This window comes from Puntigrus tetrazona, chromosome 25 (assembly GCF_018831695.1).
Source record: "Puntigrus tetrazona isolate hp1 chromosome 25, ASM1883169v1, whole genome shotgun sequence".
In the NCBI taxonomy this organism is placed as follows: domain Eukaryota; kingdom Metazoa; phylum Chordata; class Actinopteri; order Cypriniformes; family Cyprinidae; genus Puntigrus; species Puntigrus tetrazona.
Window position 1 is genome coordinate 14,154,328 of NC_056723.1, and position 12,907 is coordinate 14,167,234.

The 12,907-nt window shown below is 39.7% G+C and overlaps 1 protein-coding gene and 1 long non-coding RNA gene across 4 annotated transcripts in view; one reads left to right on the forward strand and one right to left on the reverse strand.

The window, feature by feature from the left end:
- The window catches only part of rassf7a (Ras association domain family member 7a), a 28,568-nt gene extending 18,620 nt beyond the window's left edge, over nt 1-9,948 (forward strand). For all 3 annotated transcript variants that reach the window (XM_043228212.1, XM_043228214.1, XM_043228213.1), the window contains exons 2-6: nt 3,946-4,104; nt 4,595-5,454; nt 6,551-6,725; nt 7,412-7,498; nt 9,432-9,948. In XM_043228212.1, coding sequence (XP_043084147.1) covers nt 4,002-4,104; nt 4,595-5,454; nt 6,551-6,725; nt 7,412-7,498; nt 9,432-9,463 — 1,257 coding nt within the window. In that variant the 5' untranslated portion in view covers nt 3,946-4,001 and the 3' untranslated portion in view covers nt 9,464-9,948. The remainder of the gene's footprint in view (nt 1-3,945; nt 4,105-4,594; nt 5,455-6,550; nt 6,726-7,411; nt 7,499-9,431) is intronic.
- Nucleotides 9,949-11,460: 1,512 nt separating this feature from the next.
- Nucleotides 11,461-12,642, reverse strand: LOC122330457. Its single transcript, XR_006248016.1, has 2 exons — nt 12,465-12,642; nt 11,461-12,053 (listed from the first exon to the last, which is right to left on the reverse strand). It is a non-coding gene; the product is annotated as an uncharacterized LOC122330457 (long non-coding RNA).
- Nucleotides 12,643-12,907: the final 265 nt, after the last annotated feature.

Consider the following 12,907-nt stretch of genomic DNA (forward strand, 5'->3'; position numbering starts at 1 on the left):
TAATTCGTGCGTGAAAGCAGTGACACGTTTATAGGTGCATGTTTGTTCAAAGAAGGCTAATCAGTCAATCAGAGAGGAAATGGGTACAGAAATGTGAACCACCAACTGACTCGCCTGTGATGATGATTGTGAGGGGCATGTTCAGGACTTGCCTGGAGATGTTTGATGGTTATTTTGATGCATGAGTGGGCATAATGTGGATGGATGGGTTATTGTCTAATGTTAGCAGTTGTTATCTGCTCCGTTGTTATTTCTAGTTTATTACTTCCATTCACAGTGGATGAGATTTGGTGTTTCCATGTGAATTTTTGGTCCTAATGGGACAACATACTAAACAAAACCATGCTTTTATCGCAAACACATTGCAATAGTCTTAGTCTTTAGTACGATATAACTACAGAAGGGTCAAGCTTTAACTAGGAAAAATACTGAAACTCTGGTCATTTCTACACGATGCTACTGGTCTAATTGTATTCAATGATATATGCTAAGCTATGCTAAAAATGCTATCGCCAGTAACGCAGATCAGCTGAATAGATTCCAAAACGGTAAAACTCAACTTGTTAACTCCGGGGGGGGGGTTGAAGAATGAGCCTATTTCCAAAAAAGTAGAGTGTTTCTTTAAGTATAGCTCAGGTTTCAGAATAAAAAGCTATCTATTGGACATTTAGTGCCAATGCTTTGGAATGACCCTTTATTTGTGTTGTAGATGAAAACATCTCGCTGAATTCTTGCTGATGCATTTCTGCTACGGCGTGGAGATGCCATCCAAATAAATCTCCATTTGATTCATAATGTGTAGAGACAGTAATAACTCTCTCCACACACCCACCAGACACAATCCCTCTGCTTTCTCAGCACCGCATTCATTCAGTGATCAGCTGCTGAGGAAACATTAAATCAGAGGCACGCTACAGCTGACAGAGCGCCGTCCCACCCTGCCCTAGGATTTTATAACGTTTTTGTTTGTTAAAGCTGCAGAAAATCAGACGTGTTAGGCCATGTGTTTGTGGCAGTGTAGGACACAGATGTGTTCTCACTCAGGTATTAAGAAAGAGCCATTGTTGTGTCTATTCGGGGGCTGAAGATAACCTGCACCATGGGATAAACACACCTCAACAGCTGCAGCAGGAAACTGTCTGTACTGGATGTGATGGGCAACAATGGCCTGTTGTGTGGGTTAATGTTGTATCAAACGCGCATCATTTTTCTATGGCAAATAATCAGTAAAATGTCGTTTGACGAGGAGTGCTCGCTAATAGAAATGAATTTGATTTAAAATGTGAAGAACAGATAAAACGAAAATGGTCAATAATGCTCATGTGGCATTGCTGTGCTATGTGGTATTATCCTGATTTAAACATTTTGGTCATATCGTAAAATATTAGCAGACTTGGAGGGTTTAAGGTATCATTAAACTGCAGAATTGCGAACTTTCCCTTCTCTCTTTCCTTGAGGGATAAGATGACATTTACGTGCTACATTCTGCAGATGAGTGTTTGTGCTCGTGCGAAACTTCTGTTTCTAGAGGTTGCCGGCTCTTGCCACCTAATGCATTTACAATGATTTACTACCAATAAGATTGCACAGTAGTGGTTTCGATAAGAGCAACCGGTTAATAACGTTTGCTAATGTTTAAGAGAGAGCACGGCGCCTGCACAGTAACAGTGAGCTTGTTCTTCAGGACGTATTCTCAATCTCAACAGCCCGCAAAACATAAAGAGGGTGATGAGAGAGAGGAATGGGATAATTCCAGTAATCATAGCTTTCGGAGGACGCTCTCAGAAGGGAGGAGACAGGGAAGTTTTAGATGTGTCTGGGGTGGGTCTGCATTTCTGAAGCAGTGGGTCTGGACATGTGCAAGTGATTGTAAGTGAAAGATGGAAGCTTGTGACAGCGATCCACCCTAATCTCAAACACAAGCCTGCTGTGAGTCAATGCTAAAATGTACTTCTTTTTTTTGTCTAACATGAATGCAGTGAACTTAAAGGGTTACTCCACCCCAAAATGAAAACTTTGTCATTAATCACTTACCCCCATGCCGTTCCAAACCTGTATAAGCTTTGTTCATCTTCAGAACACAACTCACGATGGAGCACTTCTCTGCATCTTGACAGTGGTAATTGTTTGGCAGTAGAAGGGACAGTCACAAGCCTCCTGGTTTTCATCAAAATATCTTAAATTGTGTTCTGAAGATGAACAAAGCTTTTAAGGGTTTGGAACGACATGGGGGCAAGTGATTAATGACACAGTTTTCACTTTGGAGTAGAGTAACCCTTTAAGTCCAAACTGTCCGACAAGCCCAATGCATCTGGCACCTGTTGATTCCTCTGCGATTCGTCTTTCACGTCTAGTGCTTTGTTGTCATGGCAACCGTGGCCTGCGTTGAGAAGTGTACCCTGAGGCCACGTACTTGATTTAGTAAGATGGAGCCTGTAGAGGTACAGAAGACAAAAGAAGATTTGTTTCACTCTCCGCTCTCTGCCTCATGCAGGCCAACGAGGTAGCATTCCTCCATCTGAGTACGGAGGGGATTGGGGAGGAAGAATGCTTCAAAATTGGCCAGCACTGTTTGGGAGTTTTTGAAGAACAGAACAGCAATAGATCAAGAGGCTTACAAGAGCAGGTGGAAAGAAAACATAAAACTTTAGAAGTTTCAAGGTTCTGACTTAACATGTGCCTCTAGGTTTTGTAATTTGCACTGTCAGAAAATCTACTGATAACAAACTCTGTTTGTGGCCTGAATAGCTAATGACTCATGCAAGTTGTATAACTGTTTTTTAAACTGCTCAAACGTCTAGTGGCTGCATTCAGAAATCTTCTCTTTCTTGGTGAATATTATGAAAATGTCTTTCACCTCCAAATCAAAATTAGAAAAGATGTTTTGCATTACAACAATGACAATTTATAAAGAAAACAAATGCCACTGTGGGCAACTAGGGCAACCCTGGTGTGTTTTTGGAAAAAAGTCTGCTCTTCCCACTTTAATTTTCTTCATTCTCTTTTAAACATGTCTTTTAAGGCCTAAAGATAGAGCATCCATCAATGGGTATTTGGCAGCTGCTTAATGGTCTGCTTAGTAGCTTAGTACTGCTACTGAATGTTTTTATAAGTTAATGCGGTAGACTTTACTGTAGATTTTTTCTTCACAAAGGGTAAAATATTCAACAGTCAAAGTTTTAAAACCAACATATTTTGCTTATATTAATCTCACAAACAGCAGTTCGTTTAGTATCTGCATGGCTGAAACATCGGGATACTACACCTTACCTTTGCAGCGCCATCTGTTCCTGCTGTGGGGCTTCAAAGTGGAGTCAGAGACACATGCAAGCACATGCAGTCTCTGAACAACTACATTCTGCCTGTCTGTTCCCTTAAGCATTCATCTGCCAAAACGCCTTTGAAGAGAGCCAGCAGTGCATTTAATTGGAGCCGAGCTATGAGTCCATCAGCCTCCTGCTAATAATAACTCTTGAAATTTGCTTACCCACTGGTCCTGATGTTCAATCACAATTTCATGTCTCATGGCTGGAAATCCTGCAGGGTTTGAGCAATCAGGTAGAAACAACTAAAGCAGATAATAGAGAGAGTTTTCATCATGGATGTAATTTGGACCTTATTTGATGAGTTTAGAATAGGTAGTTTGGTAATTGTTTAATAGATTTCTCAAATCAAATTGAGTACTTGAGTACTTAAAGTTGGAAACGGGGATTAATGTGCAATGTTTGGTTAACAATTATGTGCATATATCTGTCATGTGGATGTCTTTTTTTTTTATTGCACCTTGTAGACTTGTATCATTGCATTTAGAATCAGACCTGAAAGTATTACTTGATAAAATATAATAAAAATGATGAGATTGATTGTGTCCACTTTTTACTCTGCTTGTATTGTAATCTGTCAAATGTGTGTTAACTTGTCCCTTCTGCTGTTTTGTCATTTCAGAATCCAGACATTGCCATGCATTGCTGATGTAAGCTGATCTGTGTTCAGTGTCTCTGATGGAGCTGAAAGTTTGGGTGGATGGAGTTGTACGAGTAGTCTGCGGCTTGTCAGAAGAGACATCATGTCAGGACGTAGTCATTGCACTCGCCCAAGCCATTGGTAAGTACCTCTGAGAAGGAAATTTAGGGGGAAAGGTTAAATAAACTAAAACAAACCCCAAATAGCACAAATATAAAAAAAAAAAGTGTAAGGCTTTGTGTGTGCTTTCCATTTAAATTGGAGACAACCACTGCAATTAAATTTTTCATTTGAAGCAAAAACAGAATGGCGTGTTGTTAATCATTATGTCCCTAACAGTTACTAAAAAATTACAGAAAAATAAGCTTGATAAGGTTTAAAATTAAACTCTGCAAGACAGTGTCTCTCCAGGGTCAAATTTGAGGAACATTGCGTTAGATGTTTAAAGATGTGGGCTAGTAACCAGTAGGTTGTGGGTCAGAGGCCCATAAAATTTTGGTTCAGGAGTCCTTGGACTCTTGAAGTAACTTTAGGAGAGTTCCCCTAGAGCCAGGGGGATTGTCCATGTAATAAAAATACCAATAAGGTATAGTACATTCTTGGATTTTAACTACCCCTGTGTTCTCTACAGGCCAGACGGGTCGTTACGTTCTCATTCAGAGACTGAGGGACACAGAGCGCCAACTGCTGGCCAATGAGCGCCCACTGGAGTCCCTGGCCAAACTGGGCCAACACAGCAGCGAGGTGCAGTTCTTCCTGCGGCGGACCGGTCCCAGTAGCAGTGATGAGCAAAGTCACAACCGCACTCTGCCTCACTCCAAGCCTTCCACATCAGAGCTCAAACGGGGGTTGCCGAAGAAATCCTTCACTTTCAACTTGGGCCCTTCCAGTTCTCCACATGTGAAAACTAAGGACTCTCGTAAAACACCCTCTCCTGAACAGAGGGCATCCCCAGTTCCGCACGCGCAGTACCCTCCGGGTCCTTCCAAAGATGAGGTGCTCCGGCATGTTCTCCAGCAGCGGGAGCAGCTACGTGCCCTCGAGTCCCAGCTGTTGGTTGTGGACAAGGAATGCGAGTCTCGGGAAGAGTCATCTCCTGAGGAATCACCCCTGCAGTCAGAGATGGAGGTTTTGGAGAAGACGCTGTGGAAGAACCAACAGGAGTTGGTGGACGAGGAATTCTGGGAAGAGGAACTAAGGATAGAGACCGAAAGGGAGCGTGGGATGAAGCGGAGGATAGGAGAGCTGCACGCTAAACTGGATGACTGTGGGCAAAAGTTGCACGAATTCAACACTCGCGCCTTGCAGCTTGAGGAGGACATTCAGAGAGAAATGCAACAGGTGGACGACTTGCCCACCCAGGTCGATTCAAAAGACTCTTTGGGGGTAGTCGAGGCAGATCTTCAAAGTCGTCAAAAGCAGGGGGAGGAGTTGGAGGCGGAGCTTTTAGAGCTTGAGAAGGCTTTGGGGAGGGCGGAGACTCTGCTGAAGGTAAGCAGAGAGGGCGTGGCTCTAGAGAGAGGCTTGTAGCTGTTGGCTGCAAATGCTGGAGGGTATTACGGTTACTTCTGTGGAGATGCATAATCAACGAACTAAAAGAACTCATTTAAATGTATTTCACACAGAACGTATGAATTGTGCCTTTTCTGTGCACAAAAACAAATGTTTTTATTTGGACACGCATACATTCCTTTTTATATTTTCTGTGCATTTTATGCCTTGAAAGGACAAAATAAAGGCGTATACCTATTGGAACAAGTTTCTTTTCCTGCTGGGCATGCATGAATTTCAAACTTTACATAATTATGCACCAGCCTCAGTTTTATAACAGCATTTCAATATTTCAGGATTCCAGTGACTTAAATCAAAGACTTGCAAGTCTGTGAAGATCTAAACTATTTTATACCACAGTGCCACTCAAAAGTCTTCCTTTATGTGTTCTTCTAGAAAGCAAGGAAATCAACCGTGACTAACTGGGTCTTACATAATCATAATCTACTCCCTTTAGACCAGTCATGCATGCAAATTAGGTTGATCTTCATCTTTCAAAAGAACATTGTGAATTATCACAGTTTTCAAATAGCAACTCAGGTGATTACTTGAGTCGCATACTTTGTGGTTACCATTGACTTGTCTGTATTTGAATTTGGCTTGTCTTGTTAAACAAATGAAACCTGCAGCCAGAAAGGTGTCAAAGGTACCCATTGAGAACAAATCTTAGGATTAGTGTAATCGGAGCCGCAGGGCAGACTTACTGCCTTTTTAAGGTTGTTTAAAAAATGGCGCCACCTTGTGACCACTGATGAAAGTACACCAAAGAAGAAAACAAAAAGATACAAAATTGTTGGTTATGTTTTATTCAGACAAGACACGCAATAAAAGGCTTACACGGAGTGTTTGAAGGTACTAAGCAATGCGGCTAAAATTAATAAATGCAAATATATTCAAAAAAAAGTATACAATGGTAAATTGTTAGCCACATCATAAAATGCAAAAAATATATATTTTAATAATTCAAATTCATAATTAAACTCTTTTTATTCTAGTAAGCAGGCTGTTTGTGATTGTCTGTTCTCTCTGTGTGTAGGCTAAGCAGGAGGAAGTGGAGGAGTTGAATAAGGAGCTGAGACAGTGTAATTTACAACAGTTTATCCAGCAGGCTGGAGCCTTGCCAACTCATACTCAACCCCGCACAGACCTCAGTGAACACCCAGAACAACCGGACCAGACTCAACAACAGCAGGACAAACACAAAGACAGTGGTATGGCCTACACACACACACAAACACTAAATCTACTGTGAGTACATACACCAGAGTGGAGAAAAATACATAAATAATGGAATACTAGCATACTGTTTGCTGCTGTACTACATAGCTGGCAGTGTACGTGAAGAGTTGAACTGTATATACTGCCAAGACAGCGTCCTGTCTTCTTGAATTTGTTTGTTTTAATTTAGTGTTAAAGGGACAGTTCACCTAAAAATGAAAACGAGAGCTCTCAGACACCTGCATAGACAGCAAGGCACCTGAAATGTTCCCAGAAACTTAGCGAGAACATCGATACCACGGTCCGTGTGACATCAGTGGCTCAACCATAGATTTCCGAAGTGTTTTTGAGCGTGATTTTCTCGCATCTTTGTAAAATTAGTTGAATCGCATGTTAACTCTTTTATCTATGTCCGGGAACATTTCAGTTGCTTTGCCGTCTGTGGATTTCATCAAAACTATCTTAATTTGTGTTTGAGGATGAACGAAGGTCTCACGGCTTCGGAACGACACGCGGGTGACCAATTAATGAGGGAATTCGTTTTTTTTGGTTCACTGTCCCTTTAATATATCTTGTGTAAAGAAGACGTTTCAGCTTATGTCTTGGACTGGAAATAGAACATGAGTAGATGTTTGTGTTAATGTGCACTTATCTTGCTGATGCTCCATATTCCCCACAGATTCGCCTCCACGTCCCACGGCCAAGCAGTTCCTGGGTCACCCGCGCAACCTGCAGCACCCCCTGGTGTCCAGCCTGAACCCCGAGGGTGTGTATGTGTGAACGCTGCTGCTGCTGCTTCCCTGCCTGCGAACCCCTGCGCCCGCTGGCGGCGGCCCTCTCTGGGTGAAGGTGCCTGCATGGTGGCCCTCCTTAACCGCCCTCTTCTGAGCAACATGCCTGATTATTGTAGCACTTTAGCTGAAAGGCATTGCGTCTGATTTCCGCGACGTAACCATACAGTTCGAACCTATATTTTCAATCGCTGTGATATACAGATGCTAATTTTTGCCTGTAAATATTTTAACTACATCGTATTGCAACGCTACGAAGTCGATATGCAGTGCCTTTCGAAAAAAGTGTTACCACAACCTGTGCTTTTCAACACTTTGGTTTAAGGGGTAGTGGGTTGCTTTCAAATTACATCTTGACAAGCTGCTAAAAACTTTTGGAGTCCATGTTTTTGCTTACGAAGATGTAATTTGACTTTAAATTTGAGGCAAACTAAAGTGTTTCTGACATGTTTCCTCGAGTTCTGCTCTTTTTCTTCTTTACGCTCTTCTGTCCCGTTGCGTTGTGAGTCTGATTTATAGTGCAGCTGTGTGTGTGTGTGTGTGTGTGTGTGTGTGTGTGTGTGTTATTAAAGGGATAGTTCTCCCCCCAAAATCGTTTTTCTCGGTTTTCCTAACCTGCGTGACTCTTTCGTACTCAAACTGTGAAATAAGACGTTTTGAAGAATGTTTCCGTCGCTTTTTCAACCAGGAAGGTTCAGTATTCGTGATCAGCATTCGGCGTCAAACTGGGGCAACATGTACGTGACGAGTTCGATTATACGCAAGTGCAGATGAGATTTAAAGGATCGTCGGTTAATAATTGAAGTTCGGGTCTCTTTTTCGCACAAATACGCCGTGAGACTTACATTCGATACTTTAATGGATTATTATGGAATTATCTAAATTCTATAATAATCTTTTAAAGGAGGAAATACCAGGCGATTTTGAAGTGTAGGGTGTTTGTTGAACAAGTTGAAAAAAGGGCATCATTATGAAAAGTTGCTTTGACCATTTTTTGTTTTATAGGGCTGGATTTATGAAAACTTTAAAGAATGTCTTAAGATAAAATTCCAAAAAAAAACAAAACAATCAAAACCGTTTCTGTATCTTCATTTATAATCCTAATTTTAAATGCGTTGTGTATCTTAAATAGCTGTCAAAATCTCATTTCTGTAGAGTTAATAAATTTTAAAGCCTCTTCTCGCATAATCCTGACCGATAATTGTTTACATTATTAATGCTCAACGCTAATAATGATAAAATGCATTCTATGTAGCGAGTATAGTCTTGCGATGCTTCATATTCAAATAACCCAATAAATTAACGCTTTTAGACAAGTTGGAAGCTATCCAAACTTTACATTTTTTTTTTACAATTTTCTTTTCACTTTATTGGTTTAATGTGTCACCTTTTACTTGATTTTGCCATCTTCACTTACATAGATGAACAACAGTGTCCTGCACCCGCTAGTATAAAATTTATATATATATATATATCACCTTTACTTGATTTTGCCATCTTCACTTACATAGATGAACAACAGTGTCCTGCACCCGCTAGTATAAAATTTATATATATATCCCATATATAATATATATATATATAGATATATAAACTTATATCTGAATAATTGTTGGTTTGACTGTACTTTCAAACGTTATTATTTTGAGCGGAAACTTTCCCATGATGAAATTTTAGCAGATGTTTCTCCAGCGATCGTCTGCATCGGTTACTTTCGAGGTGCCCTGCATTCGCCGTTTTCCAAAGAACGAATCCCTTGCGCTGCGACTCGGGGTTCGTACGCGGTTTCTCTCGGCTGCCGTCTGCATGGGAACGGGTTTGAAAGCCCACGGATGACGTCTTTTTGTACTTCTGCTGATTGAACCTCCCTGCAGCGTCACTCAATGTACTTCTCTGTGTGTCTTGCAGTCCTGACATCCAGAGAATCGTCTTGGCGGTAATAAAGCTGAAGCACAGGGCTAAGGATTTATAATGACTTTCTGCTAATATTCGACTCTGCCTATATAACCGTTCATGTTATATATTCACTGTATATATGAATTATATATTTACTACTTTTTGGTACATTTCAAAACCTGTATTTACTGTAAAATATTACCAGATTTTATCGAGAACGTTTACTTTTGTCTATGTATTTAAGTACAATAAAGACTGTGCGTTGTGTCTCAGATGATCCTCGTTTGATGTCAGTTCTTCATCTTCTGGGGTTTTCTTTTACTCCTTCACAAAGTTCCCATGTTAAGTGAGAGCCACCGGGTTAATAATAATATACTAAAATCAATAATCATTTATATTAGAAGAACACTTCGCGATCAGATTTTCATGCTCAAGCTGACCTGTCCTCCACAAATGTTATGTTAAATTAAGTTTTAATATTATAGTTTTACTTATGCTTTCAAGTGATTTCATGCATCCAAAATAAGATTTTTTACATTGTGTGTCCTGTATATTTATTTATTATATATAAATATATATATATATATATATATATATATATATATATATATATATATATATATATATATATATATATTTTATTTTATTTTTTACAAAATTGCAAATAGATATGTCTATTGATTTTAATCCCCAAAAAATGTGCATATCATAATAAATATATATATATATATATATATATATATATATATATATATATATATATATATATATATATATATATATATATATTTTTTTTTTTTTTTTTTTTTTTTTTAATTACAACACATTATCAAAATGATAGAGGAAGGGACCAAAATAAAAGGAAAAACTTAAACTGGCCTAACTTTCATAATTAATTAATGAATTAAATACACATTTGAATGTGTTTAAAAAGAAACCACATAATGCACAAAAATCACCTTCTGGTTAAACGGGCCCTTCTTATTTCACCACAGCCATTCAAATAACTCCCGTCATATTTTTCTGAAAGTCTTCTTTAAACGTGCCTGGGCACTTTGACAGAAGCCGTTCGTCTGAGCCGCTCTCTATTGGCTTGGCCGCCGAGATGTCATGATTAACTGTATGAAAGTGGATTATGAGGATCAGATCGAGAGCCTGTCTGACATGAGCGAGATTAGACCGCTGTCTGTCCGTCTCCACGCATCCACACAGAAACGGCTCGTGAGCTCCCATTAATGAGAATGGCATGTTTGAGTTCATTTCACTGAGTGGGATAATCACTACAGAAGAGATTCAATCAAATCAAGTCTGTAATCTGTGATGAATTCCTTCATGCGGGCCAGAGCCATTCGACACGCTCCGTAATGACCGCCCCATTTTTCCTCATTTCGTCCATACGTTAAAACGCGAGAATCGACCGATAGGCAATTTAATCACTGTTAAAAGGCGGGATTATTATTTTTTATGGAACTCAAAACCCAGTATAAACCACTTAAATCGGTGAGATATACATTATATGAAGTGCTTTTCAAAACAAATCCCGGATTAAAAGACGTTATCAACATTTCTTTCATATTTTGTTGGGTTTATTTGATCTGTTTTTACATTTTATTTACATAAACTTTAAACTTATGCTTTTTTTATTACTTTATTTTTATTTTTAACGTAATACGGTGTAATAATATACACTGCAACTTTGGGATTTCTTTTTAATATTTTAGTTTATTAATGTAACAATACGTAATATTAAAATGTTCTTATTTTTATATTTTATTTGATATAATGTAATAACGTATACTGCAATACTATTTTTTTATTATATAATATATAATGCTTTTTTCACAGTATAATACTTTTTTATTTTTTATATTTTACAACCGTTTCCAAAATCGTATTTCGGCATCAATTAATATTTTAAATAGAATGTATTTTCCCCATATTCAGCATTTTTATTATTTATAATTTCTTAATAATGTTTTATCCTCATTTTTTTTTTTTTTTCAATATTTTTAGGTTTTATATATTCCATTTATACAAGGTATAAAAAAATTATATATATTTTATTCTGTGTAATTTTTTTATATTTTAATGCAATACAATTACGTATCGGAAAGCATGCACAAAAACACATTGACTTTACATCTCCGAAACCGACCGTGCGATTATGATTATGATGAATGAAAGCACACAAGCGCGTTACGAGCGATGTGTGGATATGATTCAGAGCGGTTTGCACAGTGACGCCGTAACTGGATTTGCATAACTGTACGAGTTCAAAAGTTCAGAGCAGCTGCATACGTGCAAACAGACGGCGTTACTGCGTATCAAAGCTTATTCAGAGGCGAGGGTTTACTTTTTTACGCTTCTTTGGCGCACGGCCTTTGGGTTTTGAGCGCAGCGTTTTACCGTCTGACCTACGGGAACCCAAAGCGGACCCCTAAAGGGGCCGCATCCGCCTTCGAGGGCTCTTCGGTGGGACGCCGAAGTCAGGAACTCATCCAAAAGCTGGTTAGCCGCTGTCACACGCACAGTGGAGTGGAGAATAGGCGCAATGTGCGTTAGTCAGTGGCTTACCTGCTTTCAGAAATCACAAGCTCTGAGGGCACTGGACGGCCGGGATGTCACTGGAAACATCTGAATGCGAACACAAGAGAGATCAGGTCACGGTTTCTCACGGTTTCTCCAGCTCCACAGAACACATGTGCATGCCTTCTTTGCAATTATTTATTAATGTATGATAATTATATGCTAATTACACGAGGTATAAAAGGCTATCGTCTATTTTCCGACCATGTGGCTTTGGTGAAACGCCTGAATTTGTTTTTACGTACAAATAAAATCCTGTTTTATTATTAGTTCTGGGTTTTTACATTTTTAACACTGACAATAACGTCCATAAATCGTTATATTCTACTCGGATACGAGGAAAACAAAGCCGAAAGGCTAAAAGACGCGACTGTTAAAGCAAACCAGTTTATCGCGTTGAAAGAAATCGATTAATATTATTTTGACACACAATTGAAGCAAAAAGACAGACTTACTCACCTCAACTTCTCAGTAAACCGTTAGTTACCGGGAGAGGAGCAGATCCTGGTGGTGTCGGTGGAAACACACGAGGCTGGAGACGTTTTCCCCATAGAAAATAATTTTTGAAATAAAGTATTAAATTGAGGATAGTGCACTACAGCAGCGCAGAAGTTCAGCTCACTTGCGCTATCCCAACCCTGCCCACTCCCCTGCAACTGCAACCTGACCTGCTTATGCAAATCGGCGCTCGATCGACGCGGCGGCCGGCCAATAGCCGGCCTCGCTCTCCGCCGAGAGCCCGCCCCTTAAATGGAACTCTCGAATTACAGCGTCGGAGGGGCCTGCCCGTGAGCGTCAACTCGTTCGGTGGATTTTCTCGGAGTTATAGCGGGGTGCGGCGCGTTCGGTTCTGCACGTCGTACTTTAGGAACGAACCATTTTGGGCGCGCGTATTTTCCGCC